General features: G+C 50.6%; 1 protein-coding gene across 1 annotated transcript in view; it reads left to right on the plus strand.

The window, feature by feature from the left end:
* The window catches only part of LOC115078869 (serine protease 55-like), a 237,161-nt gene that overhangs the window by 159,561 nt on the left and 51,412 nt on the right, over positions 1-26,188 (plus strand). The window contains exon 4 of the mRNA XM_029581929.1: positions 1,854-1,996. Within this exon, the coding sequence (XP_029437789.1) occupies positions 1,854-1,996 (143 nt within the window). The remainder of the gene's footprint in view (positions 1-1,853; positions 1,997-26,188) is intronic.

Genomic DNA, 26,188 nt, shown 5'->3' on the forward strand with positions numbered 1-26,188 from the left:
CCTCGAGGAATCTTGTTTCAGTTAACCTGTCTTTCTTAGCTGCCTGTCGTTACCCCCCCTCCCAGTTGAATTTCCTGTTAAAATGTAATTTTCCAAACCTAATTTGTTTACTGTAAACCAACATGATGTCCACAACGAATGCCGGTATATAAAAATGTTTAAATAAATACATAAATAAAATAAGGATCTGGATGGACAGCCATGCCGTGTAGATAACCATCCATAGTATTCAATTGGTCTTGTTGCTGTTTTAACTGGTTAGTTAACCTGGCAATGGCAGAGGCCTCGGACTAGACTGTTGACTCATGACCTCAGCAAACTGTAATGATTAGTGCAGAAGTTAGCCTTTTGTGCTGCGTGCTGCGTCAGCTGTGCTAGCTGACACAGCCTCATAGGTGGACCTATGAGGCCTACGCTGGCAGCTGGTGAATGCAGTCTATAGCGAGACAGTCTAGAGTTTCACCTATACCAACTGTCTTCCTCACAGATTGAGCCCTTGGGTTCTGGAAGTCAGTAGGACTTAGGCGGGTTCCTAGGGCGGTGAAGAGATAAAGAGTCCAAGGTCAGGACAGGCTGCAAGCTGGAGATGTGACGACAGGATGAGAGTCAGGGCAGGCAGCAAGCAACCATGGTCAGGTCCAAGCAAAAGGTTATGTCCAGGCATCAGGCAAATGTGGTCAGGTCCAAAGTAAGTAGTCAGGTTTAGGCAGCAGGCAAACATAGTTAGGTCCAAGATAAGAGGTCAGGTCTAGGTGGCAGGCAAACATGGTCAGGTCCAAAACAAGAGATTGATACCAGGAGATCGGGCTGGAGTGGACAAAGATACATGAGACAAACCGGATGAGACAAGCAGGAGAAGGCAAGGCTGGATGATGCAAGGCTGGGTGACGCAAGGCTGGATGAGGCAGGGCAAGAGGAGGCATGCATCTAAGGGGAAGCCAGGATGGTAAAGGCATGGCTATGTGTTGGGCTGCGGTGAGTGGCGTCCGTGGTGTACTGAAGTCAGGGCTTGTCAGCAGCATCGGGGTGAGTGCTGCGGCTCGCGAGGCCCTCCCAAAAGGGAACTTTATAGGAAGGATAACAGTGAGAATACTGGCTTAATTACCTTTCAGCAGGGTTATTTAGTTTGGCATTGCATAATTTCCAAGTGCAAAGTTGAGCTTAGAGATAAAAGCTTTGCACTGTAAAAATAAAACAAAATAAACCAAAACAAAGAAAGAAAAGAAATAATTGTACTGTATTAAACAATTATGCTGCAAAATAAGCTAATTGACTACCTCATAAAAGTGTCTGTAATTGCTCTCTAAAGCTAATGAATTCATACAACAAGGTTATTGGTTAAATTTGGTAATCTACTGTAAGGTAGAGAGGTACATGGTCAACCTAGGGTGGCCTCTCTCACCAGACCCAGGTCCTGAGGTTTCACGGCTTGGCTGTGCAGCGGTTAGTGAAGTGACCTCGTGCAGTACAATAGAGGCACAAGTTGAGATTACAGCATCTCTGCTTTCTTCTACAGGCAGCTTTATTGGTTAAATTTGGTACAGATACTGATACTGATACTCCTACAGGAGGGGGAGGAAGAAATGAAGAAGAATGAGGAAATATATGGTGTGGGTGGGAAAATGAGTAAAGAGGCATGGCGCAAGGTAATATGAGAGGCCAGAGAGGAATATATGGGTAAGACAACTTGAGGTGAGAGGGATCACAGGGGGGGTTGAGTCTGTGAGTGAGCAGGGGTCTGCCCACTCACTCATCATACCTCATAACTTATGTGTTCTCCTCCATTAAGATCAATAAGTGTTGGTTGGGGGTTGTTTCATTGGTGACCAGATACCAATTTGTCTTTCTTTCAGGAAAACCCGGATCCGTCTCCTCCATACTCAAGAAGGTGGAGGTATTGCTGTTAGACTGGAATCTGTGCAGGGACTGGCTCATTTCATTAACAGAGAACATGCTGTGTGCGGGATATGAGCAAGGAGGCCGCGACTCCTGTCAGGTGACCCTTTCATTATAGTGATAGTGTGAGTGTGTTTGTTTGTATATAATATAATGTTACCAGCGTATCGGTAGGTGAAACTGAGACATTAGTTCCCTGTAGTACTACTAGTGAGCAACACCAGGGAGTATGGGGGAGGTGGGGTTCTAGTAGATTTTATTCATGCAAAATCATGGTAATCTACTCTGAAAATCCCACAGTGGGGATTGCAAAACTGTTTAATGGCTTCAGCGAGCCTAAGTTTTATCTTTACACGACTCATCCAAACCTACTAGAAGCCAATACCTTGCCACTATACGCACGCCCTCCCCCAAATTCACCAACTTGGCTTCCACAAGAGCACGTGCGCTTTCCATAGCCGGCCCAACTCTATGGAATACAATGCCAGTTGACCTATGCCAGGACTGTCATAAAACTTTCAAACAAAAACTAAAAACGTGGCTATTCACTCAAGCTTACACCTAATCCTATCCTCCCCTATCGCACAATCTCTCATGTACCGCCACTATCCCCTCAATATATATATATATATATATATATATATATATATATATATATATTCGTGACTCATTTATCAACATTGCTCATGCAAATTTGTAATGATTTAATGATGTGTAAATAACCCGTGTATATAACTACTTGCTTACTTGCTTCTATCTACCCTCATATGTACTTATATACTCATATGTACATATACATATCTTCATACTTTGTTTACCACTATTTTGTATGAGTTTCTCTTGTTACATGTCAAGCGCGCTATGGGGTGGATTTTCAGAGCCCTGCTCGCGTAAATCCGCCCAAAACCGGGCGGATTTACGCGAGCAGGGCCCTGCGCGCCGGGAAGCCTATTTTACATAGGCCTCCCAGCGCGCGCAGAGCCCCGGGACTCGCGTAAGTCCCGGGGTTCTCCGAGGGGGGCATGTCGGGGGCGTGTCGGGGGGCGGGCCTGGTCGTCGCGGCGTTTCGGGGGCGTGTCGGCAGCGTTTTGGGGGCGGGTACGGGGGCGTGGCTACGGCCCGGGGCGGTCCGGGGGCGTGGCCGCGCCCTCCGTACCCGCCCCCAGGTCGCGGCCGGCGCGCAGGAGGCCCGCTGGCGCGCGGGGATTTACGCCTCCCAGAGGGAGGCGTAAATCCCCCGACAAAGGTAAGGGGGGGGTTTAGACAGGGCCGGGCGGGTGGGTTAGGTAGGGGAAGGGAGGGGAAGGTGAGGGGAGGGCAAAGGAAAGTTCCCTCCGAGGCCGCTCCGATTTCGGAGTGGCCTTGGAGGGAACGGGGGTAGGCTGCGCGGCTCGGCGCGCGCCGGCTATACAAAATCCATAGCCTTGCGCGCGCCGATCCAGGTTTTTAGCAGATACGCGCGGCTCCGCGCGTATCTACTAAAATCCAGCGTACTTTTGTTTGCGCCTGGAGCGCAAACAAAAGTAGGCTATTTGCGCGCCTTTTAAAATCTGCCCCTATATGCGTAGTTATTGTTCTCTGGAAACCGATGTGATATTTCTCTTGAATATCGGTATATAAAACTGTTAAATAAAATAAAAAATAAAAATAATAAGGGAATCACAGTAGGTCAAGCAAAGTCTGGTTTTAGCACAAGTCTGTTTTTTTCTACATGAATACTCCCTACATAGTTTAGCATGCTCCTTTTGTGCTTTGTATGTGTTATACTTGAACTTGGTTTGTGGACCCTTGGGTTGAGAAGAAATTCTATCTCCACCCACAGGGAGAAGCCCTGTGGGGACTCTCCACAAAAGGCAGGGTCTCAGCAGTGATGGACACAGGAGTCAGAGAATATTTATTATACCAGCAAAGAGAAACCCGAGGAGCTGGTTAGTAAACTCAGTCCTTGAGTAGGAAGCCCTGAGATGAATTCTCCGGTAGTGGTTCGCAGCGCAGAGTAGGACGGAGATAGATGTTGGCAGCAGGCACAAGACAGCGTGGATCCGGTAGTGGTCCACAGAACTGGGTAACCCGAGGATCCGCACAGCAAGAGAGAAGCAGAGTTGTAGATCAGGTCTAGTACTCACTTCAAAGTGTTGCAATAAAGATGTCAATGTAGCAGCAGCAGAGACCGGGAGAAGGAACACTGAAGGGTTGTTCGTAGAAGTAGCAAGAGGTACTCACTAAGCTGGTGAAGGTGAGACTCGCAGAGAAGGCTCTCCGAGGACCGGATAGCCCTGACTGCAGCAAGGCCTCCCAGGAGCGGGTACCTGAGTCACTTAATCTGGAATGCAGGAACAACGAGACGAAGCGTCTCTGAGGAAAGGAATTGAGCAAGATGAAATCCTTGCTAACTCGTTGGTAGGAAGGTCCGATAGGTATAAGTACATGTAGGCAGTGACATCATGTGGAGGGGTCGCCCTGAGGTTCCCGCCATGACGTAGACAAGATGGAGACAGGCACCTTAAGTTACACCAGATTCAAGATGGCGACAGGGATCACCCACGCCGACCCAGGAAAGCCAGGGAGGTCGGCATGCAGAGGCAGTGGTGGCCATCTTAGCCAGAACCGGAGCTACAGGGCAAAATGAGGTGAGCAGCAAAGGTCGCAGCCATCTGCGACCGATGGGCGCAACAATACCCCGTTCTTAGGGCCCCTCCCAGGGAGTTTCGGCTTCCTAGGATGAGTTAGATGGAATTGGTGTATCATGTCTTTGTCAAGGATGTTGACAGCAGGTTCCCAGCTGTTTTCTTCTGGTCCGTATCCTTCCCAGAAAATTAGATATTCCCAATGCTTTCCTCTCTTATGTACATCCAAGATGTCACCCACTTTGTATGTGATGTCCTCTTCAGCATCAAGAGGTTGTGGATCTAGAGTCTTGCGGAAGAACTCTGAGAGGATGAGAGGCTTCAGACGTGAAACATGGAAAGCGTTGTGTATTTTCATGGATGAAGGTAACTTCAGGCTGTAGGTCAAGGGACCTAGGAGGCGAAGGACAGCAAGGGTCCATGTAGCCTGGAGCGAATCTGACTGAAGGTAGCTTGAGGCGTAGGTATTTGGTACTGAGCCATACCTTGTTTCCTGGCTCAAACTGGGGTGCTGCTCTGTGATGAGCGTCGTACTGCTTTTTGGCCCGTTGTCCTGCTTTGTGTAAGAGGTCCTTAGTCTGAGTCCAGAGTTGGTAAATCTCATCAGTTGAGCCTGAGCTGCTGTTGATGTACCTGACAAAGGTATTGGAAGTGGTAGTAATGGTTGATGACCATAAACGATCTGGAATGGAGTAGATCCGGTGGCAGAAGCAGGATGAGAGTTCAGGGCAAACTCAGCCCAGGGTAAATGTTCTGCCCAATCACTCTGCCTAGAGTTGACATAGGCATGAATGAACTGTTTGAGAGTCCGATTCATTCTCTCTGTTTGCCCATTAGATTGGGGGTGATATGCTGATGTCAGGTCTAAGGCAATGTCAAATTTATGACACAGCGCCCTCCAGAACTTGACGGTGAATTGAACACCTCTGTCAGAAACAATGTGTTTAGGCATGCCATGCAGGCGGAATATATGCCATATGAACAGCTTGGCAAGATCTGGGGCAGATGGTAGTCCAAGTAATGCCACAAAGTGCGCCATTTTTGAGAAGCGGTCCACAGTGACCCATATAGTGTTATTCCCATTTGAAGGTGGTAAATCAACGATGAAATCGGTCGCGATGTGCACCCATGGTTCATCCAGGGGTGACCGGGAGGAGGCTTTTGTCTGGCGCAGGTAGTGCAGGATTCAACGTATGCTTGGATGTCTTTTTTCATAGACGGCCACCAATAGAAGTGTTGTAGAGTGGCAAGCATATGTGCCTGTCCAGGATGGCCAGCTAACCAGGAGTCATGAGCCCAGTTCAGAAGTTTCTTCTGTAGTGTTTGAGGGACCACTGTTTTATCAGCTGGAACAGAATGGGTAGCAGCCAGAACTATCTTCTCTTGATTGATGATGTGAAGGGGTGCATCAGGAACATCTTTATTTATTTATTTATTTATTTATGTAACACTTTCTATACCGACCTTCATGGTTGAGGACCATATCAGATCGGTTTACATCGAAAGGGGGAAACTGTAACAAACCATTGGTAAAAAACAGGAAGGAGAAAGTTACATTCAACAGGGGTAGTAAACTTGGAAGCCAAGATTGCTAGAAAGAAAGGTCTAAGGAACAAAGAGATTAGGATAATAAAAAACATTTAAAGAGACTAAGTAGGCTCTTAATCAATCAGAGCTTGAAGTTGGTATGGAGATCCATAGTTCAAACAGGGTATTCGGTCGTCTAAAGAGAATCTGAGAGATCTGAGAAGGCTTGGCGGAAAAGCCAGGTCTTGAGTTTTTTTCTAAATGTTATTAAGCAGGGTTCCAGTCTAAGGTCGTATGGGATGTTGTTCCAGATAGCTGGGCCTGCTGTTGAAAAGGATCGATCTTTGGTCGAGGTGAGGCGTGTAGCTTTTGTAGGTGGGGCCTGTAGGGTTCCTTTATATACTACTCTGGTCGGTCTGTTGGTGGTATGGAGATTGAGAGGGAATTTGAGGTCCAGGTGCAGATGATTGTAGATGGATTTGTGAATTAAAGTTAGTGATTTGTGCAAGATTCTGTATTTAACCGGGAGCCAGTGTAAGTTATGGAGGATAGGTGATATGTGTTCTCTTCGGTTGGTATTGGTCAGAATTCTTGCTGCTGCATTCTGTATCAACTGTAGGGGTTTGGTGGATGAGCTGGGGAGACCCAGGAGAAGAGTGCTGCAGTAGTCTATTTTAGCAAATAGTAAGGCTTGCAGAACTGTCCTGAAGTCTTGGAAGAATAAAAGCGGTTTGAGTTTTTTTAGAACCTGGAGTCTATAGAAACAATCTTTGGTTGTGGTGTTGATCATTTTCTTTAGGTTTAGGCGATTGTCGAGTAGAACCCCGAGATCTCTTACATGGGTGTGTGTGAGCTGCGTGTTGAGGATAGTCTGTGGGGGTTGGTTGTCTTGATTGGAGGAGATGAGGAGGAGTTCAGTTTTAGAGGCGTTGAGAACCAAATTAAGGCTGTTGAGGAGGCTGGTGATCAATATTAGACAGTTGTTCCAATGTGTGAGTGATTTTGTGATGGATTCTGTTATCGGAATCAGAATCTGCACGTCATCTGCATATAGATAATGTATTAGGTTAAGGTCGGTTAGAAGCTGGCAGAGGGGGAGGAGGTAGATGTTGAAAAGAGTGGGTGACAGAGAGGATCCTTGAGGAACACCAAGTGAGGATCTTGTCGATGGAGATTCTTTATTGTTTATTTTAACTTTGAAGCTTCTGTTGCTAAGGAATGATGTGAACCAGCTGAGGGCCAATCCGGAAATACCTATGTCTGCTAGGCGAGTTAGGAGGGTGGAATGGTTGACGGTATCGAATGCCGCCGAGATGTCTAGAAGTACTAGAAGAAAGGAGTAGCCTTTGTCTAATCCCATAATGATATGGTCTGTTAATGATATGAGAAGCGTTTCTGTACTATGAGATTTGCGAAATCCGTATTGGGATGGGTATAGGATATTGTGTTCTTCTAGATATTCTGAAAGCTGAGTATTAACCAATTTCTCTGTTAGTTTGGCTAAAAAAGGGAGATTTGAAATAGGGCGGAAGTTGGCAAGTTCTTTGGGGTCTAAGTTGTGTTTCTTGAGGAGGGGTTTAAGAGAAGCAATTTTTAAGCTGTCAGGGTATCTCCCTTGGGTGATCTTTCAGGTGTAAAGGAGCGTGAGAGGGTGTCTGCCCGGACATTTTTATCAGCAGGATGGTATTTGAGCAAGAAATCAAATCGGTTGAAGAATAATGATCATTGGGCTTGGCGATGGTTGAGTCTCTGCGCATGGCATAGATTTTCCAGGATCTTGTGATCAGTGAACACTGTTATCTGGTGTTGTGCGCCTTCTAGCCTGGGGCGCCATTCCTCAAATGCAAGCTTGATAGCGAGCAACTCTTTGTCGCCAATGCCATAATTTCTCTCGTCTGGAGAAAAAAGAGCATGGATGAAGAGTATGCTGTCACTGTGCTGACTGAGCATGGCCCCTACACTGACATCTGAGGTGTCGACCTCGACGATGAATGGCCGATGAGAGTCAGGTTGACATAAACAAGGTTTCTTGAGGAATGCCTCCTTAAGGGCTTGGAAAGCAGTGACGGCATCCGGAGACCACTGTGAAGGGTTGGCTCCCTTTTTAGTCATGGCAGTAAGTGGCGCTGTTAAGGTCAAGTAATTCTTGATGAAGGTGCGATAATAATTAGTGAAGCCCAGGAAGCGACAGAGAGATTTAATACCAGTAGGCTGAGGCCAGTCTTGTATGCTTTTTGTCTTCTGGGGATCCATTTGGAAGTCTTTGTTAGACACAATATACCCTAAGAAGGGAACAGACTCCTGGTAGAAAGCACACTTCTCGAGCTTGGCATATAGACGATTATCCACAGCCTCTGTAAGACTTTGATGACCTCTTCTTGGTGTCACTGGACATTACTGGAAAAGATGAGGATGTCGTCCAAGTATACGACCACACAGTGATATAACAAGTCTCACAGGATGTCGTTCATCATATTTTGAAATACGGCCAGAGCGTTGCACAAGCCAAATAAGAACATAAGAACCTAAGAACATGCCATACTGGGTCAGACCAAGGATCCATCAAACCCAGCATCCTGTTTCCAACAGTGGCCAAACCAGGCCATAAGAACTTGGCAATTACCCAAAAACTAAGTCTATTTCATGTTACCATTGCTAGTAATAGCAGTGGCAACACTAAATACTCGATGGCAATGGCAACACTAAATACTCGAAGTGGGCATCTTGAGTATTAAAGGCCATTTTCCACTCGTCCCCTTGACAGATGCGGACAAGGTTGTAAGCACCCTTTAAATCCAATTTTGTGAAGATTTTTGTGCCTTGGAGCCGATTAAACAACTCTGAAATTAATGGTAAGGATTATCGATCCTTGATGGTAATTTCATTCAAATCTCTATAGTCATTGCAAGGGCAAAGGGATCCATCCTTCTTGCCGACAAAAAATAATCCTGCTCCCAATGTTGCAGTCGGATACTGCAGGCGAGGTAGTGGACCCTTGGGCCGGCCCACCTAGGATGACAGGGTAGGCCGGGAGGCGGAGCCACAGGCTGGCGGTGTTCACCCGGGAACCAGGAACCCCCCAGGAGGAGCCCGTAGGGTCCTGGAACCTTGGGACTTGGGGAATAGGCTCAATGTCCAGTGGCAGGAAAGGCCTAGGTCGGGAGTGTAGTATAGGAAGTCCAATAGTATAAGATAGTCCGTGGACCGGCTGTACAGGCCGAGGGCCAGCTGATGAGAGGGCAGCGGGCGGCAGCGGAAACTGTAGCTAACCGGCTACTGAAGCAGAGTCTGTAGCAAGCTGTGGACTGAAGCAGGCTGTAGGCTGGAATGGAGTCTGTAGCAGGCTGTGGACTGAAGCAGGCTGTAGACTGGAATGGAGTCTGTAGCAGGCTGTGGACTGAAGCAGGCTGTAGACTGGAATGGAGTCTGTAGCAGGCTGAAGCGAAGTCAGGAACGAACCAAGGTCTGAGGCAGGCAGCAGGCTGAAGCGGAGTCAGGAACGAACCAAGGTCTGAGGCAGGCGGCAGGCTGAAGCGAAGTCAAAGGCAGTCCAAAGGTCAAGACAGGAACGAGGAATAGACGAAGCGCAACTCAGAACTACTAGGCAGTAGTGAACCTCGTTGCAAGGCAAGGAGAAGGAGTCCGGACGCCGGTTATATCGGGCTTAGGGCGTGACGTCATCAGCGCAGGCGGGGCCCGACTTCCGGGAGCTGTGCGCACAAAGTGAGTGTCCTCGTGCGCGAGGCAGCGGGAAGACGGGCAAGCAATGGCGGTCGCCACGTGGAGCAGGCAGCGCCGCTGGGGTCCCAGCCACGCGGAACGCGGCGTTTCCAGCAGCGGAGGTAGGCACTGTTCAGACCTAGCGAAGGGGAAGCGGCAGAGACCGCAACTGTACCCCCCCCCCCCCTTTACGGCCCCTCTTGAGAGGCCCCGGTTTTCCTGGGTGATCCTGATGGAACTGCTGCAATAAGTTCTTGTCAAGGATATTGCGGCTGGGTTCCCAGGTGTTATCTTCATTAGGGATGTGAATCGTTTTCCATATCGTCTTAACGATAGAAATCGTGTGGCAGGGCAAGAAAATCGTCTTAGGCACGATTTTTTAGTTAAAAAATCGTTAAAAATCGTTTTTTCCGATTAGTGCGCACTAACTCGAGTTAGTGCGCACTAACGGGAGTTAGTGCGCACTAACTGAAAATGATACAATTTGACACTTTTCAGGTCAGTTAAGGTCAGTTTAGGAATGAATATGTATTCCTATTGGCTGCCCTCTTATTTATTCATGTTACCAAGTTTCCTACTGACAGTATATGGGGGATGGGAAATGGAAACAGTTGGTAGCTTGACAAAACAAGTAATGTGATCAGTCAATGTGACTAGAACTTGTGCCCTAACCCTGATACCAGGGGTATTGTGATCTTCCTGCACACAGTGCCCTATCCCTATTAATACCAGGAGTGTTGTGATCTTCCTGCACACAGTGCCCTATCCCTAATACCAGGGGTGTTGTGATCTTCCTGCACACAGTGCCCTATTCCTGATACTGGGGGTGTTGTGATCTTCCTGCACACAGTGCCCTATTCCTGATACCGGGGGTGTTGTGATCTTCTTGCACACATCCCGATATCAGGGATAGGGCACTGCATGCAGGAAGATCACAACACTCCTGGTATTAATAGGGATAGGGCACTGCATGCAGGAAGATCACAACACTCCTGGTATTAATAGGGAAAGGGCACTGCATGCAGGAAGATCACAACACCCCTGGTATCAGGGATAGGGCACTGTGTGCAGGAAGATCACAATACCCAGGAGGAGTGAGGGTCAGGCAGCTCCCCCCTGTCTGTGAAGCCAGCCTCTCACTAGTAATGCAGGGAGGGAGCTGTCTCAGACTTCACCATCCTCCCCCCCCCCTCACCCACATACCATTCACTAGCTGGGACATGGGGGAAGTCAGGAGTGAGGGTCAGGCAGCTCCCCCCTGTCTGTGAAGCCAGCCTCTCACTAGTAATGCAGGGAGGGAGCTGTCTCAGACTTCACCATCCTCCCCCCCCCCCCTCACCCACATACCATTCACTAGCTGGGACATGGGGGAAGTCAGGAGTGAGGGTCAGGCAGCTCCCCCCTGTCTGTGAAGCCAGCCTCTCACTAGTAATGCAGGGAGGGAGCTGTCTCAGACTTCACCATCCTCCCTCCCCCCCCTCACCCACACACCATTCACTAGCTGGGACATGGGGGAAGTCAGGAGTGAGGGACAGGCAGCTCCCCCCTGTCTGTGAAGCCAGCCTCTCACTAGTAATGCAGGGAGGGAGCTGTCTCAGACTTCACCATCCTCCCCCCCCCCCCCCTCACCCACACACCATTCACTAGCTGGGACATGGGGGAAGTCAGGAGTGAGGGTCAGGCAGCTCCCCCCTGTCTGTGAAGCCAGCCTCTCACTAGTAATGCAGGGAGGGAGCTGTCTCAGACTTCACCATCCTCCCCCCCCCCCTCACCCACACACCATTCACTAGCTGGGACATGGGGGAAGTCAGGAGTGAGGGTCAGGCAGCTCCCCCCTGTCTGCGAAGCCAGCCTCTCACTAGTAATGCAGGGAGGGAGCTGTCTCAGACTTCACCATCCTCCCCCCCCCCCTCACCCACACACCATTCACTAGCTGGGACATGGGGGAAGTCAGGAGTGAGGGTCAGGCAGCTCCCCCCTGTCTGTGAAGCCAGCCTCTCACTAGTAATGCAGGGAGGGAGCTGTCTCAGACTTCACCATCCTCCCCCCCCCCTCACCCACACACCATTCACTAGCTGGGACATGGGGGAAGTCAGGAGTGAGGGTCAGGCAGCTCCCCCCTGTCTGTGAAGCCAGCCTCTCACTAGTAATGCAGGGAGGGAGCTGTCTCAGACTTCACCATCCTCCCCCCCCCCTCACCCACACACCATTCACTAGCTGGGACATGGGGGAAGTCAGGAGTGAGGGTCAGGCAGCTCCCCCCTGTCTGTGAAGCCAGCCTCTCACTAGTAATGCAGGGAGGGAGCTGTCTCAGACTTCACCATCCTCCCCCCCCCCCCTCACCCACACACCATTCACTAGCTGGGACATGAGGGAAGTCAGGAGTGAGGGTCAGGCAGCTCCCCCCTGTCTGTGAAGCCAGCCTCTCACTAGTAATGCAGGGAGGGAGCTGTCTCAGACTTCACCATCCTCCCCCCCCCCCCCTCACCCACACACCATTCACTAGCTGGGACATGGGGGAAGTCAGGAGTGAGGGTCAGGCAGCTCCCCCCTGTCTGTGAAGCCAGCCTCTCACTAGTAATGCAGGGAGGGAGCTGTCTCAGACTTCACCATCCTCCCCCCCCCCCCCCCTCACCCACACACCATTCACTAGCTGGGACATGGGGGAAGTCAGGAGTGAGGGTCAGGCAGCTCCCCCCTGTCTGTGAAGCCAGCCTCTCACTAGTAATGCAGGGAGGGAGCTGTCTCAGACTGGTATCAGGGTTAGGGCACTGTGTGCAGGAAGATCACAACACTCCTGGTATTAATAGGGATAGGGCACTGTAAGAGATGACTGTAGTAGATTGAATAAAGATCTGATGTTTCTGCTCTCCTCACACCAAACAAAAACAACACACAAGCAGAGAGCCCTTCTTACAAAGCTGAGCTAGTGAGTTAAGTAGGAGGAAAAGTAAACATACTGGTGCCAGTGTGGCTACTTAAAAAATACACTTACCAACAATCAATTACATATATTTGAACTGTGTACAGTTCCAGCCAGGACCACCTTTCTAAAATGCACAGTGATTGGCAAATTCAACATGCACTAGCATTTCAGGTGCCTGCTAACAAAAATAATAAACAAACAAGTTCTAGTCACGTGAGTGCTGATCATTACATTACTTTTTTTGTCAAGCTTCCAACTGTTTCCATTTCACATCCCCCCAACCATATTGGTAACATCAATAGATAAGAGCACAGCCAGCCAATAGGAATACATACATACATATTCTGTGAAGCCAGCCTCTCACTAGTAATGCAGGGAGGGAGCTGTCTCAGACTTCACCATCCACCCCCACCCCCCCTCACCCACACACCATTCACTAGCTGGGACATGGGGGAAGTCAGGAGTGAGGGACAGGCAGCTCCCCCCTGTCTGTGAAGCCAGCCTCTCACTAGTAATGCAGGGAGGGAGCTGTCTCAGACTTCACCATCCTCCCCCCCCTCACCCACACACCATTCACTAGCTGGGACATGGGGGAAGTCAGGAGTGAGGGTCAGGCAGCTCCCCCCTGTCTGTGAAGCCAGCCTCTCACTAGTAATGCAGGGAGGGAGCTGTCTCAGACTTCACCATCCTCCCTCCCCCCCCTCACCCACACACCATTCACTAGCTGGGACATGGGGGAAGTCAGGAGTGAGGGACAGGCAGCTCCCCCCTGTCTGTGAAGCCAGCCTCTCACTAGTAATGCAGGGAGGGAGCTGTCTCAGACTTCACTATCCTCCCCCCCCCCCTCACCCACACACCATTCACTAGCTGGGACATGGGGGAAGTCAGGAGTGAGGGTCAGGCAGCTCCCCCCTGTCTGCGAAGCCAGCCTCTCACTAGTAATGCAGGGAGGGAGCTGTCTCAGACTTCACCATCCTCCCCCCCCCCCCTCACCCACACACCATTCACTAGCTGGGACATGGGGGAAGTCAGGAGTGAGGGTCAGGCAGCTCCCCCCTGTCTGTGAAGCCAGCCTCTCACTAGTAATGCAGGGAGGGAGCTGTCTCAGACTTCACCATCCTCCCCCCCCCCCTCACCCACACACCATTCACTAGCTGGGACATGGGGGAAGTCAGGAGTGAGGGTCAGGCAGCTCCCCCCTGTCTGTGAAGCCAGCCTCTCACTAGTAATGCAGGGAGGGAGCTGTCTCAGACTTCACCATCCTCCCCCCCCCCCTCACCCACACACCATTCACTAGCTGGGACATGGGGGAAGTCAGGAGTGAGGGTCAGGCAGCTCCCCCCTGTCTGTGAAGCCAGCCTCTCACTAGTAATGCAGGGAGGGAGCTGTCTCAGACTTTACCATCCTCCCCCCCCCCCCCTCACCCACACACCATTCACTAGCTGGGACATGGGGGAAGTCAGGAGTGAGGGTCAGGCAGCTCCCCCCTGTCTGTGAAGCCAGCCTCTCACTAGTAATGCAGGGAGGGAGCTGTCTCAGACTGGTATCAGGGTTAGGGCACTGTGTGCAGGAAGATCACAACACTCCTGGTATTAATAGGGATAGGGCACTGTAAGAGATGACTGTAGTAGATTGAATAAAGATCTGATGTTTCTGCTCTCCTCACACCAAACAAAAACAACACACAAGCAGAGAAGCCCTTCTTACAAAGCTGAGCTAGTGAGTTAAGTAGGAGGAAAAGTAAATATACTGGTGCCAGTGTGGCTACTTAAAAAATACACTTACCAACAATCAATTACATATATTTGAACTGTGTACAGTTCCAGCCAGGACCACCTTTCTAAAATGCACAGTGATTGGCAAATTCAACATGCACTAGCATTTCAGGTGCCTGCTAACAAAAATAATAAACAAACAAGTTCTAGTCACGTGAGTGCTGATCATTACATTACTTTTTTGTCAAGCTTCCAACTGTTTCCATTTCACATCCCCCCAACCATATTGGTAACATCAATAGATAAGAGCACAGCCAGCCAATAGGAATACATACATACATATTCATTCCTAAGTGACCTTTACTGACCTGGGAAGTGTGAACACTTTGTTTCATTTTCTGTTGGTGTTCGTTAGTTTCCAGTTCCATTTCCCATCCCCCCAACCATCACCTCAGTGGTAACCTTGGTAACATCAATAGATAAGAGGGCAGCCAGCCAATAGGAACACATATTCATTCCTAACTGACCTTCAGTGACCTGGAAAGTGTTTATTTGTATAATTTTCAGTTAGTGCGCACTAAATCGAGTTAGTGCGCACTAACGGGGAGTTAGTGCGCACTAACTCGAGTTAGTGCGCACTAACACGATTTAACGATTTTTAACGATAAATCGTTAGAATTTCTATTGTATCGTGTTCTATAACGATTTAAGACGATATAAACATTATCGGACGATAATTTTAATCGTTGAAAAACGATTCACATCCCTAATCTTCATCACCACAGCCCTCCCACGCCAGTAGGTATTCCCATCTACGGTTGTGGAAGCGGACGTCCAAGACCTCACGCACCTGGTAAGTGGGGTCGTCGTCGATGTCTGTTGAAGTAGGATCCGGTGGCGTACTGTGATAACGAGAGAGGACACGGGTTTTAGCAGGGACACATGAAAGACATTGTGGATTCGGAGAGTTGAAGGCAGTCTCAGCCGATACGAGACCAGGCCCACTCTCTCAGCAACCCGAAATGAACCACAGAACCTGGGTGCAAATCTCCGTGATGGGAGGCGGAGATGGATGTTCCTGGTGCTGAGCCAGACTCGGTCCCCTGGCTGGTAAGTGGGAGCTGGTCGTCGGTGGCGGTCGGCCGCTTGTTTGGCGGACGCGGCTGAGCGGCGAAGCTGGTTCTGAGTTCTGTGCCACAATGTCCGTAGTTGCTGCGCTGTTAATTGAACGGCAGGCGAGGCGCTGGGGACAGCCAGCGGGAGCGGAGGTCTTAGTGGTTTCCCGTAGACAAGCTGAAATGGGGATTTGCCGGTAGCGGCATGAGCTTGGTTGTTGTAGGCGAACTCGGCCCAGGGCAGTAGTTCCGACCAGTTATCCTGTTTTTCATTAACGAAGGCCCGGAGGTAGGCCTTCAGGGTCCTATTCATTCTCTCGGTCTGCCCGTTGCTCTGTGGGTGAAAGGCTGTGGAGAAGCTGAGCTTTACCTTGAAGCACTTGCAGAGAGCTCTCCAATAGCGTGCTACAAACTGGGGCCCCCGGTCGGAGACTATATCTTGGGGAAGACCATGTAGCCTGAAGACATGCTGAGCAAAGAGATGGGCCAGTTCGGGCGCTGACGGAAGTTTAGGCAAGGGAACTAGGTGCACCATCTTTGAGAAGCGGTCAACGGTGACCCAGATGACCATATGCCCGCAAGACGAGGGTAAGTCCACCATGAAGTCCGTAGCTATGTGGGTCCAGGGTTCGGTGGGGACTGGTAGTGGTTGCAGAAGGCACAAGGAGATCCAGGACTGGCCTTTTGACGGGCGCAGGTGGGGCAGGAACTCACATAGAAGTAGACATCCCGCCGGATGTTGGGCCACCAATCGAAGCGGTTGATAAGTTCTAACGTTCTTTCGCGTCCTGCGTGCCCACCGATGAGGGAGTCATGAGCCCAGCATAAGGCCGTTAGGCGATCCCTGTGGGGAATTACAGTCCTATCCTGAGAGAGGACCGTCAAAGCGGACAGGCGGACCTTACTTGGGTCCAGGATAAACTGAGGAGGTTCTTGATCCTCCTCGACGCATGAAGTACGGGAGAGGGCATCCGCTCGGAGGTTCTTGGCCGCCGGCCGATATTGCAGAACAAAGTCGAAACTACTGAAAAACAAGGCCCAGCGGGCTTGGCGGGGGTTCAGTCGTTGAGCCTGTGACAGGAACTCCAGGTTCTTGTGGTCTGTGTATACGGTGGTTGTATGCAGGGACCCCTCGAGCCATTGTCTCCACTCTTCGAAGGCGAGCTTAATCGCCAACAGCTCCTTGTCCCCAATGGAGTAATTGCTCTCGGCTGGAGAAAACTTCCTGGAGAAGTAAGAGCAGGGGAGGAGTTGGCCAGAGTCGGAGTGTTGGCTGAGAACCACCCCAACCGCTATACTGGAGGTGTCGACTTCCACAATAAACGGTCTCGAGGGATCTGGATGCCGGAGGCAAACGTCTGAAAGAAATGCCTCTTTGAGGTCGGAGAAGGCTGCTACCGCAGCGTCAGGCCAGTTCTTGGCGTCAGCTCCCTTGCGGGTCAGGGCCGTGAGCGGAGCAACTCGATGCGAGTAATGTGGGATAAAATGTCTATAAAAGTTAGCGAAGCCCAGGAATCGCTGGAGGGCTTTGAGACCCGTGGGCTGAGGCCACTTGGTGATGGCCGCTACTTTTTCTGGGTCCATGCGGAAGCCGGTAGAGGAGATGATGTATCCCAAGAAGGGTAACGATTCAGCCTCGAACGTACAGTTCTCCAGCTTGGCATACAAGTGGTTGTCTCGGAGGGCCTGAAGAACCTGTGTAACGTGGCGGCAATGGGAGTCCACATCCTTGGAAAAGATGAGCACGTCATCCAGGTAGACTATGACATGTAAGTGGAGCATATCGCGCAGTACCTCATTCATGAGGTGCTGGAAGATGGCGGGGGCACTGCAGAGTCCAAAGGGCATTACCAGATACTCGTAATGCCCATCCCTGGTATTAAATGCCGTCTTCCATTCGTCCCCTGGGCGTATACGGACGAGGTTGTAGGCCCCTCTGAGATCCAACTTCGTGAAGATGCGGGCACCCTGAAGGCGATCCAGAAGCTCCGGAATCAACGGGAGGGGGTACCGGTCTCGTTTGGTGATGGCATTCAGGCCACGATAGTCGATACACGGCCGGAGAGAGCCATCCTTTTTGGCCACAAAGAAGAATCCAGCACCAGCAGGCGAGGAGAAGGGCGGATGAACCCCTTGGCTAGGTTCTCCGTCACATACTGGGACATGGCCTTCGTTTCAGGTAGCGACAGGGGATACACTCGGCCACGAGGGGGCGTGGTGCCCGGCAATAGGTCAATAGGACAATCAAAGGGCCGGTGCTGTGGAAGGATCTCCGCCATCTCCTTGGAGAAAACGTCCTCAAAGCTTTGGTATGGCTCAGGTAGTAGGTGCGAGGAGCAGAGATGCAAAGGTTTGGGTGGACGTGGGAGCTGTAGACAGTGTTCAAAGCAGGCAGGACCCCAACGAACCAGTTGGAAGTTATCCCATTGAATCACGGGAGAATGCTGACGTAACCAAGGAAGTCCCAAAACCAACGGGTGCACCACTCGCTCCAAGACGAGCAGGGAGATCTCCTCCGAGTGGAACAGGCCTGTTTGCAGTGTCAATGGGGCCGTGGAGCAGGCAATGACCCCAGGAAGCAGAGTGCCTTGGATCGAGGAGATCCGCAGAGGAGGGACCTTCTGTAGAGTCGGAAGAGAAAGCTGAGTCACCAGATCGGCCACAATAAAATTCCCCTCAGCGCCGGAGTCAATGAAGGCACGGATCTGGAGTTCCCCACCGGGGTATTTCAGGGTTACTGGTAGTGTGCAAAGAGGAGCTGATCCAGTAGTGCCTAGGTGTAGCTCCTCAGTGTAACCTAGGCATGAGCGTTTCCCGGACGCTCTGGGCAAGAAGCAAGAAAATGTCCCTTGCCTCCACAATAGAGGCAGAGGCCTAGGGAGCGACATCTCTTCCTTTCTTCAGGGGTTAGTGGTGATCTGCCCAATTGCATGGGTTCCCCACTAGGCACAGTGGGAGGAAGAGCCTTGGGAGCAGGTGTTCTGGAGGAAGTAGACAGCTGTGGTGGGGCTCGGCGACTCGAGCGAGTTTCTCTATCCCGTTGTTGGAGACGGCGATCCACCCTACCAGCAATGTCCATTAGATCATTTAAGTCCTCAGGGAGATCCCGACCTGCTAGTTCATCCTTGATACGGCCTGCCAGACCCTCGAGGAAGATCCCTTTAAGGCAATCGTCTTGCCAAGCGACCTCCATGGCCAGGGTTCGGAAGTCTATAATGTACTCAGCCACCGGGCGTGTCCCTTGCCGGAGGTGCAAGAGCTCCGAGGCCGCGGTGGATAGGCGTGCGGGGTCATCAAAGGCAAGGCGGAAGTTAAGGAGGAACTCTTGTAGGTTCTGTAGCAAGGGATCCTGACGTTCCCACAAAGGCGAAGCCCAGTCGAGGGCCTTGCCGTCCAGCAGGGAGAAGATACAGGCTACCTTGGCTGTGTCTGAGGGAAACTGCACTGGCAGAAGAGTGAAGCGCACTTGGCACTGGTTTAGGAAACCACGGCATGTCTTGCTGTCCCCGGCGTACCGGGTAGGCGTGGGTAGCTGAGTGACTGAAGCTGACGTGGCCGCGGGTGCCGGAGGCAACTCCTGAGTGGAAACCTCTAGACAAGAGACCAACTGTTCCACAGTGGCAGCGAGGGTATCAATGCAGTGCTGTTGTTGCTGGAGGCGTTGAGCCATCCCTGCAATGGCCTGCAGGCTTGGGGCCCCCGCCGAGTCCATGGACTTGCAAACTGTTGCAGTCGGATACTGCAGGCGAGGTAGTGGACCCTTGGGCCGGCCCACCTAGGATGACAGGGTAGGCCGGGAGGCGGAGCCACAAGCTGGCGGTGTTCACCCAGGAACCAGGAACCCCCCAGGAGGAGCCCCTAGGGTCCTGGAACCTTGGGACTTGGGGAATAGGCTCAATGTCCAGTGGCAGGAAAGACCTAGGCCGGGAGTGTAGTATAGGAAGTCCAATAGTATAAGATAGTCCGTGGACCGGCTGTACAGGCCGAGGGCCAGCTGATGAGAGGGCAGCAGGCGGCAGCGGAAACTGTAGCTAACCGGCTACTGAAGCAGAGTCTGTAGCAAGCTGTGGACTGAAGCAGGCTGTAGGCTGGAATGGAGTCTGTAGCAGGCTGTGGACTGAAGCAGACTGTAGACTGGAATGGAGTCTGTAGCAGGCTGTGGACTGAAGCAGGCTGTAGACTGGAATGGAGTCTGTAGCAGGCTGAAGCGAAGTCAGGAACGAACCAAGGTCTGAGGCAGGCGGCAGGCTGAAGCGAAGTTGGGAACGAACCAAGGTCTGAGGCACGCGGCAGGCTGAAGCGGAGTCAGGAACGAACCAAGGTCTGAGGCAGGTGGCAGGCTGAAGCGAAGTCAAAGGCAGTCCAAAGGTCAAGACAGGAACGAGGAATAGACGAAGCGCAACTCAGAACTACTAGGCAGTAGTGAACCTCATTGCAAGGCAAGGAGAAGGAGTCCGGACGCCGGTTATATCGGGTTTAGGGCGTGACATCATCAGCGCAGGCGGGGCCCGACTTCCGGGAGCTGTGCGCACAAAGTGGGCGTCCTCGCGCGCGCGAGGCAGCGGGGAGACGGGCAAGCAATGGCGGTCGCCACGTGGAACAGGCAGCGCTGCCGGGGTCCCAGCCACGTGGAACGCGGCGTTTCCAGCAGCAGAGGTAGGCACTGTTCAGACCTAGCGAAGGGGAAGCGGCAGAGACCACAACACCCACTGGTGACTTAAATGGTCTAATGAATCCTTTCTGTAGATTTTCTTGAATATAGGCCAACATGGCCTCAGTCTCAGATAATGAGAGTGGATAAACTCTTCCTCTGGGTGGTTCTGTGTCGGGCTTCAGGTTAATTGCACAGTCAAATGATCTGTGTGGTGGAAGCACATCAGCTGCTTGTTTGGAAAATACATTTATTTATTTATTTAGCACTTTTATATACCGATTTTCCAGTAACAGAATTACTAATCAAGTCGGTTTACATTCTAAACAATAACCATGACAAAAAGATGTCTTACAATAAACAGGTAGATTGAACTTGGATAAAAATAAATGGGGTTAACAACATAAAGTAACAGATATGGGGCCTAATACATCTTGAAAAGACATGTACTGTGCCAGTAGACCAGGAGGGGCAGTAGTGGTGACCATACATGGTAATGGAATTACTTTTTTCAAGCATTTGTCATGGCAAGTCAGGCCCCATTGTAATATTTCCATTGAAGACCAGTTGAACTGGGGAGAGTGGTCTTGAAACCATGGGATGCCAAGCACGATGGGGTGGATAGCTTTCTCGAAGATTAGAAACGAGATGGTCTCAGTATGCAGTGACCCAGTGCAGAGACAAATGGGTTGTGTGGTGAGCGAGACGTCTCCTGGCAATGGCTCGCCATGTATGGAAGAGAGAAGCAGTGATGTGGGTACTGGTTCAGTAGGAATTCATAGGTGCACTACTAATCTTTTCAGAATAAAATTCCCACCTGCACCAGAATCGACTAGTGCTTGTGTGGCGAATTCAAGAGGCCCAGAGATGATGGAGACCGGGAGAGTCGGTGGATCCTAGGTCTGCATGTTTCCCAGACAGATGGGACAGGTTTGGACTGCATGGCCAGTTTTCCCGCAATACATGCAGAGGCGAAAGCGCCTCTCTTTTGCGGTTAGGTGGCTACGGCCTAGTTGCATAGGTTCGTCTTCTTCTTCAGGATTGGGTAATGCCTGGGCCAGAGCTGAAGGCAAGGAGCGAGGGCGATTACCTCCGGCGGAGTGTCTCTTGGGAGGTTTTACCTCAACAGATCGCTCTTATGTACAGCGGTCAATAGAGATGTGTATTGTACCGATAATCATTTCCGGTTTCGTTTTCATAGAACCGTGGTTCTGACAGTTTGGGTTTTTTTCGGCTGTCCCAATCCAAAAAAAAACAAAACACCCCAATCCTTCAGATCTAATTATTTACAATCCCCCACCCTCCTGACCCCCCAAAACTTGCCTAAAGTCCCTGGTGGTCCAGCGGGGGTCCCGGGAGCAATCTCCCATTCTCGGGCCATCGGCTGCCAGTAAACAAAATGGTGCCAGTGACCCTTTGCCCTTACCATGTGACAGGGGCTATCGATGCTATTGGCTGGCCCCTGTCACATGCTAGGAGCAATGGACGGCTAGCACTATCTTAAAAAATGGCGTGGACCATCCATTGCTCCTACAATGAGACAGGGACCGGCCAATGGCACTGGTAGCCCCTGTCACATGGTAAGGGCAAAGGGCCATCGATGCCATTTTTATTAGTGGCAGCCGATGATCCGAGAGGGGGACATTGCTCCTGGGACCCCCACTGGACCACCAGGGACTTTAGGCACGTTTTGGGGGGGTCGGGAGGGTGGGGGATTGTAAATAATTAGATCTGAAGGGGAGGGGCGGGTTTGGGGGTTTTTTCTGTGTGCCCCCCCCCCCAAACGATAAGAAAACTAACCAAATTTTGTGGGTTTTCCATCATTTCAGGGCCCCCCCCCCCCGAACTGTAAAGAAATAGGAAATATCATCTATGTTTCCTATTTTGTCTAAAACAAATGCACATTCCTAGCAGTCAATCCGTTCAGCAAGGTCAATAAGAGAACTTAGAGTGTCAGGCATCTCCTGTGCTTGCAAGTTCATCTTTTATATGGGAGTTTATTTTTATTTATTTAAAAAGTATTTGTATACCGTTTTTTTAAAAAAAGGAATTTTATCAAAAACGGTTCACAGATTTAAAACAAAGATAAAATAATCAAAACAAAATGGAATTTTTAAACTTTACATAAAAATAGACAATAACTAGACAGGATGCTAGTATATAAGATTTTAAAAAGTATAAAAGTTTGGAACCATGGGCTTATTGTTTTGGGGAAAGGGGGGGGGGGGGGAAGGGGAACGGGAGGAGGGAGGGGAAGTGGGAAAAATACAGCGTAAAAAGATAGCTCGTAAACAACCCATAGATGTTCAGAAGAGAGGGTTTTAAATTCAATCGCGTGCCCCGGGAATGGCTTAGTCCCTTGTTGGAGGTGTAGGAGTGCTGAACCGGCTGTCATGCAGAATCATCAAAGACAGACCTGTCATGCAGGATCATCAAAGACAGACCTGAAGAAAGTCAGAAAGCCAGGCAAGTCATTCAAGACTGGATCATTGCGTTCCCATAGTGGTGAAGCCCAAGCCAGGGCTTTTCCATCCAACAAGGACAAAATATATGTTGTCTTGGTAATCGCAGTAAGGAAGTATAGCGGTTGTAAGGAGAAGTGCATACAGCACTGATTTAGAAAGCCCCTACACAACAGGGAGCCTCCTGAGAAGCGAGTAGGGGCAGGCAACAGAACTGTAGTACGCCCGGTAACCCCCCGGTGGGGGGGGGGGGGGAATGCATTTTGGTCAGAAGTAGGAGAAGTATTCAGTCTGGTATTCAGATGATTAAAGGCGGTAGCCAACGAATCCAAAGTCCTCTATTGCTCCGAAATCCATTGGGCCAGGCCAGGAATGGCCTGTAAGGCTGAGAGATAAACCGGGTCCATGGAGTTAGGAATCTGTTATACTTGAACTTGGTTGTGGGCCCTTGGGTCGTGGAGAGAGCTGTCTTCATCCACAGGGAGGAGCCCTGTGGGGACTCTCCATGACAGACGGGATCTCAGCAGTGATGGACACAGGAGTCAGAGAATATTTATTATACAGCAAAGAGAAACCCGAGGAGCGGGTTAGTAAACTCAGTCCTTGAGTAGGAAGACCTGAGATGGATTCTCCGGTAGTGGTCTGCAGAGTGGGGTAACCCGGGTAGTACTTGCTTCTCAATGGTTCTTTTGAGTGGTAACTCTGGTAGTGGTTGCAGCTCGGGGTAGGTCGGAGATAGATGTTGGCAGCAGGCACAAGACAGCATGGATCCGTTAGTGGTCAACAGAGTGGGGTAACCCGAGGATCCACACAGCAAGAGAAAAGCAGAGTTGTAGATCAGGTCTAGTACTCACTCCGAAGTGTTGCAGTAGAGATGTCATTGTAGCAGCAGTGGAGACCCGGAGCAGGAACACTGAAGGGTCGTCTGTAGAAGTAGCGAAAGGTACTCACTAAGCTGGTGAAGGTGAGACTCACAGAGAAGGCTCTCCGAGGAGTGGGTAGCCCTGAGTGCAGCAAGGCCCCCCAGGAGCGGGTACCTGAGTCACTCAGTCTGGAGCACAGGAACAGCGAGGCAAAGCGTCTCTGAGGAAAGGAATTGAGCAAGATGGAATCCTTGCTAACTCGTTGGTAGGAAGGTCCGGTAAGTTTAAGTACATGTAGGCAGTGACATCATGTGGAGGGGATGCCCCGAGGTTCCCGCCATGATGTGGACAAGACGGAGGCAGGCGCCAGATTCAAGATGGCTACCGGGATCACCCATGCCGTCCCGGGAATGCCAGGGATGTCGGTGTGCAAAGGCAGTGGTAGTCATCTTAGCCAGAATCGGAGCTATAGGGCAAATGAGGTGAGCAGCAAAGGTCACAGCCATCTGCAACCGATGGGCGCAACAGTATGAGCTGTACCCTGCTCCTCGTGATTTTCACGAGTTTAGAGACAAGAATCATCAACATGGTGAATACTCCGATGTGCCTTCCAGCAATGTTGGATTTGATTAAGAACTTAAGCACATAAGAAGTTGTATACTGGGTCAGAATGAGGGTCCATCAAGTCCAGCATCCTGTTTCCATCAGTGGCCAAGTCCCTAGTAGCAGGTACCCAAACATTAAATAGATCCCATGTTACTAATGCTGATAATAAGCAGTGGTTATTTCCTAAATCAACTTGACTAATAGCAGTTTATGGACTTCTCCTCTAAGAATTTGTACAAACCTTTTTAAACCCAGATAAGTTAGCTGTCTTAACCATATCATCTAGCAATGAATTTCAGAGATTAATTGTGCATTGAGTGAAAAAAAATATCCTTCAATTTGTTTTAAATGTGCTGCTTGCTAACTTCATGGTATGTTCCTTAGTCCATGTATTATCTGAAAAAGTAAACAACTGATTTTCATTAATCCGTTCTAGTCCTCTCATGATTTTAAAGACCTCCATCATATACCCCCTCAGCTGTCTCTTCTCCAAGCTGAACAGCTCTAACCTCTTTAGGGAAGCCTTTCCCTCCCCTTTAGCATTTTAGTTACCCTTATCTGAACCTTCTCCATTGCATCTGTTGCGATCCCTCCTGTTGCTGTGAACTATCCAGGATTTGCTCCAGGGCCTGGGAGGCCTTGCTGATCTTGAGGTCTGCCTGTGGCTTGCTTGGCTCTGCTTGGACTTCCTGGTTCGGCCACACCCTTCTCCCTAGGGGCCGGCCCGCAGCACTCCACCTCAGTTATAGGGCCAGCGAGGGGCGGTCCAGGTGAACTCCTCCCAGGGAGTTGCCTGCATACAGCAGTATAAAAGGACTTTCACTTCAGTTCCTGTTTGCCTTCGCATTGAGCTTCACAGTCGTCTGTGCTTCTTCATCAATCCAGGTCCACCGTGGTCTTGCTTGTCTGGATGGCTCCCTGTCCTGTGTCTCTGCCTGTTTCCTTGATGTTGGTTCCAGATGTTCCTAGATGTTTGTTCCTGTTCCAGTTCCTGATGTTTCAACCTGCTTTAGGCTGCCAGGAGTGCAGCAACCCTCTTCAGACTGCTTGTGCAGCGCTTTACCTTTCCTGCGCTGGTCCCGCTCCTGCGGGTGTAGGACAGGGTGGTCTGTGACCTGACCAGTTGTACTGGCAGCGTAGGGCGCCCTGAGGGACAGTGCCTTTGTTGTATCCCTCCACATTCCTGCTTGTTTCAGTGTCTATGATGTCTTCTGTGTTCCAAGGACTCTGTCTGCCCTTGTCCTCTGTCCGGCCTGCAGCCCAATGCCGTTACCCAGCGGCAGGTCTGAAAGGGCTTGGAACAGTTTGAGGACCGTTCATCAATCAACATTGCGTTGTTGGTTGCCGTGGGCGTGCAGGTCGGGCTGAGGGTCAGACCCTGTCCTCTAGTCCTTGTTTCAGCTTTGCCTTGCCTAGCACTCCATGCTTGCACCGGCTCACCTCCCATGGTGTGGCTTGGGGCTCCTCCCTGAGTCTCCCCGTGGCCCAAGGGCTCACACCACCTGCTCTAGAGGCGACCGTGCTCCTTGCGCCCGCAACAGAACCTGAAGGCCTCCAAACCCTCGGTTCTTCAGCAGCGTGGAGGACGCGCTCGTAACAGAATCTGAAGGCCCTCAAGCCTTCGGCCCATAACAGCATCCATATCTTTTTGAGATGTGATGACCAGAATTGAAGTACTCAAGGTGTGGTCTCACCATGGAATGATTCAAAGGCATTATGACATTCTCCATTTTGTTCACCATTCCTTTTATAATACTTCCTAAGTGTGATGGGTGAGGTGCCTGTGAGCCCTCAGTGCTGTGGTGTTGTTGACACAACCTTGTAGGTGAACCTACAAGGCCTACGCCATCAACTGGTGAATGCACCGTAGAGCAGGACAGACTTGAGCTTCATCTAAACCAGCCACTTCCCCTGCAGGTTGACTTAGGTAGGTCCCTAGGGTGACTGAGCAAGCAGGAGTCCAAAAACAAGCCAGGTCAGTGCAGGCAGCAAAGAGGAGATACCAGGGTCAGGCCAAGGGTCAGGGCAGGTGGTAAGCTGGCATGGTAAGGTTCAAGGCAATGGTAAGGTCCAGACGGCA

This window comes from Rhinatrema bivittatum, chromosome 16, assembly GCF_901001135.1.
Source record: "Rhinatrema bivittatum chromosome 16, aRhiBiv1.1, whole genome shotgun sequence".
NCBI classification, from domain to species: Eukaryota; Metazoa; Chordata; class Amphibia; order Gymnophiona; family Rhinatrematidae; genus Rhinatrema; species Rhinatrema bivittatum.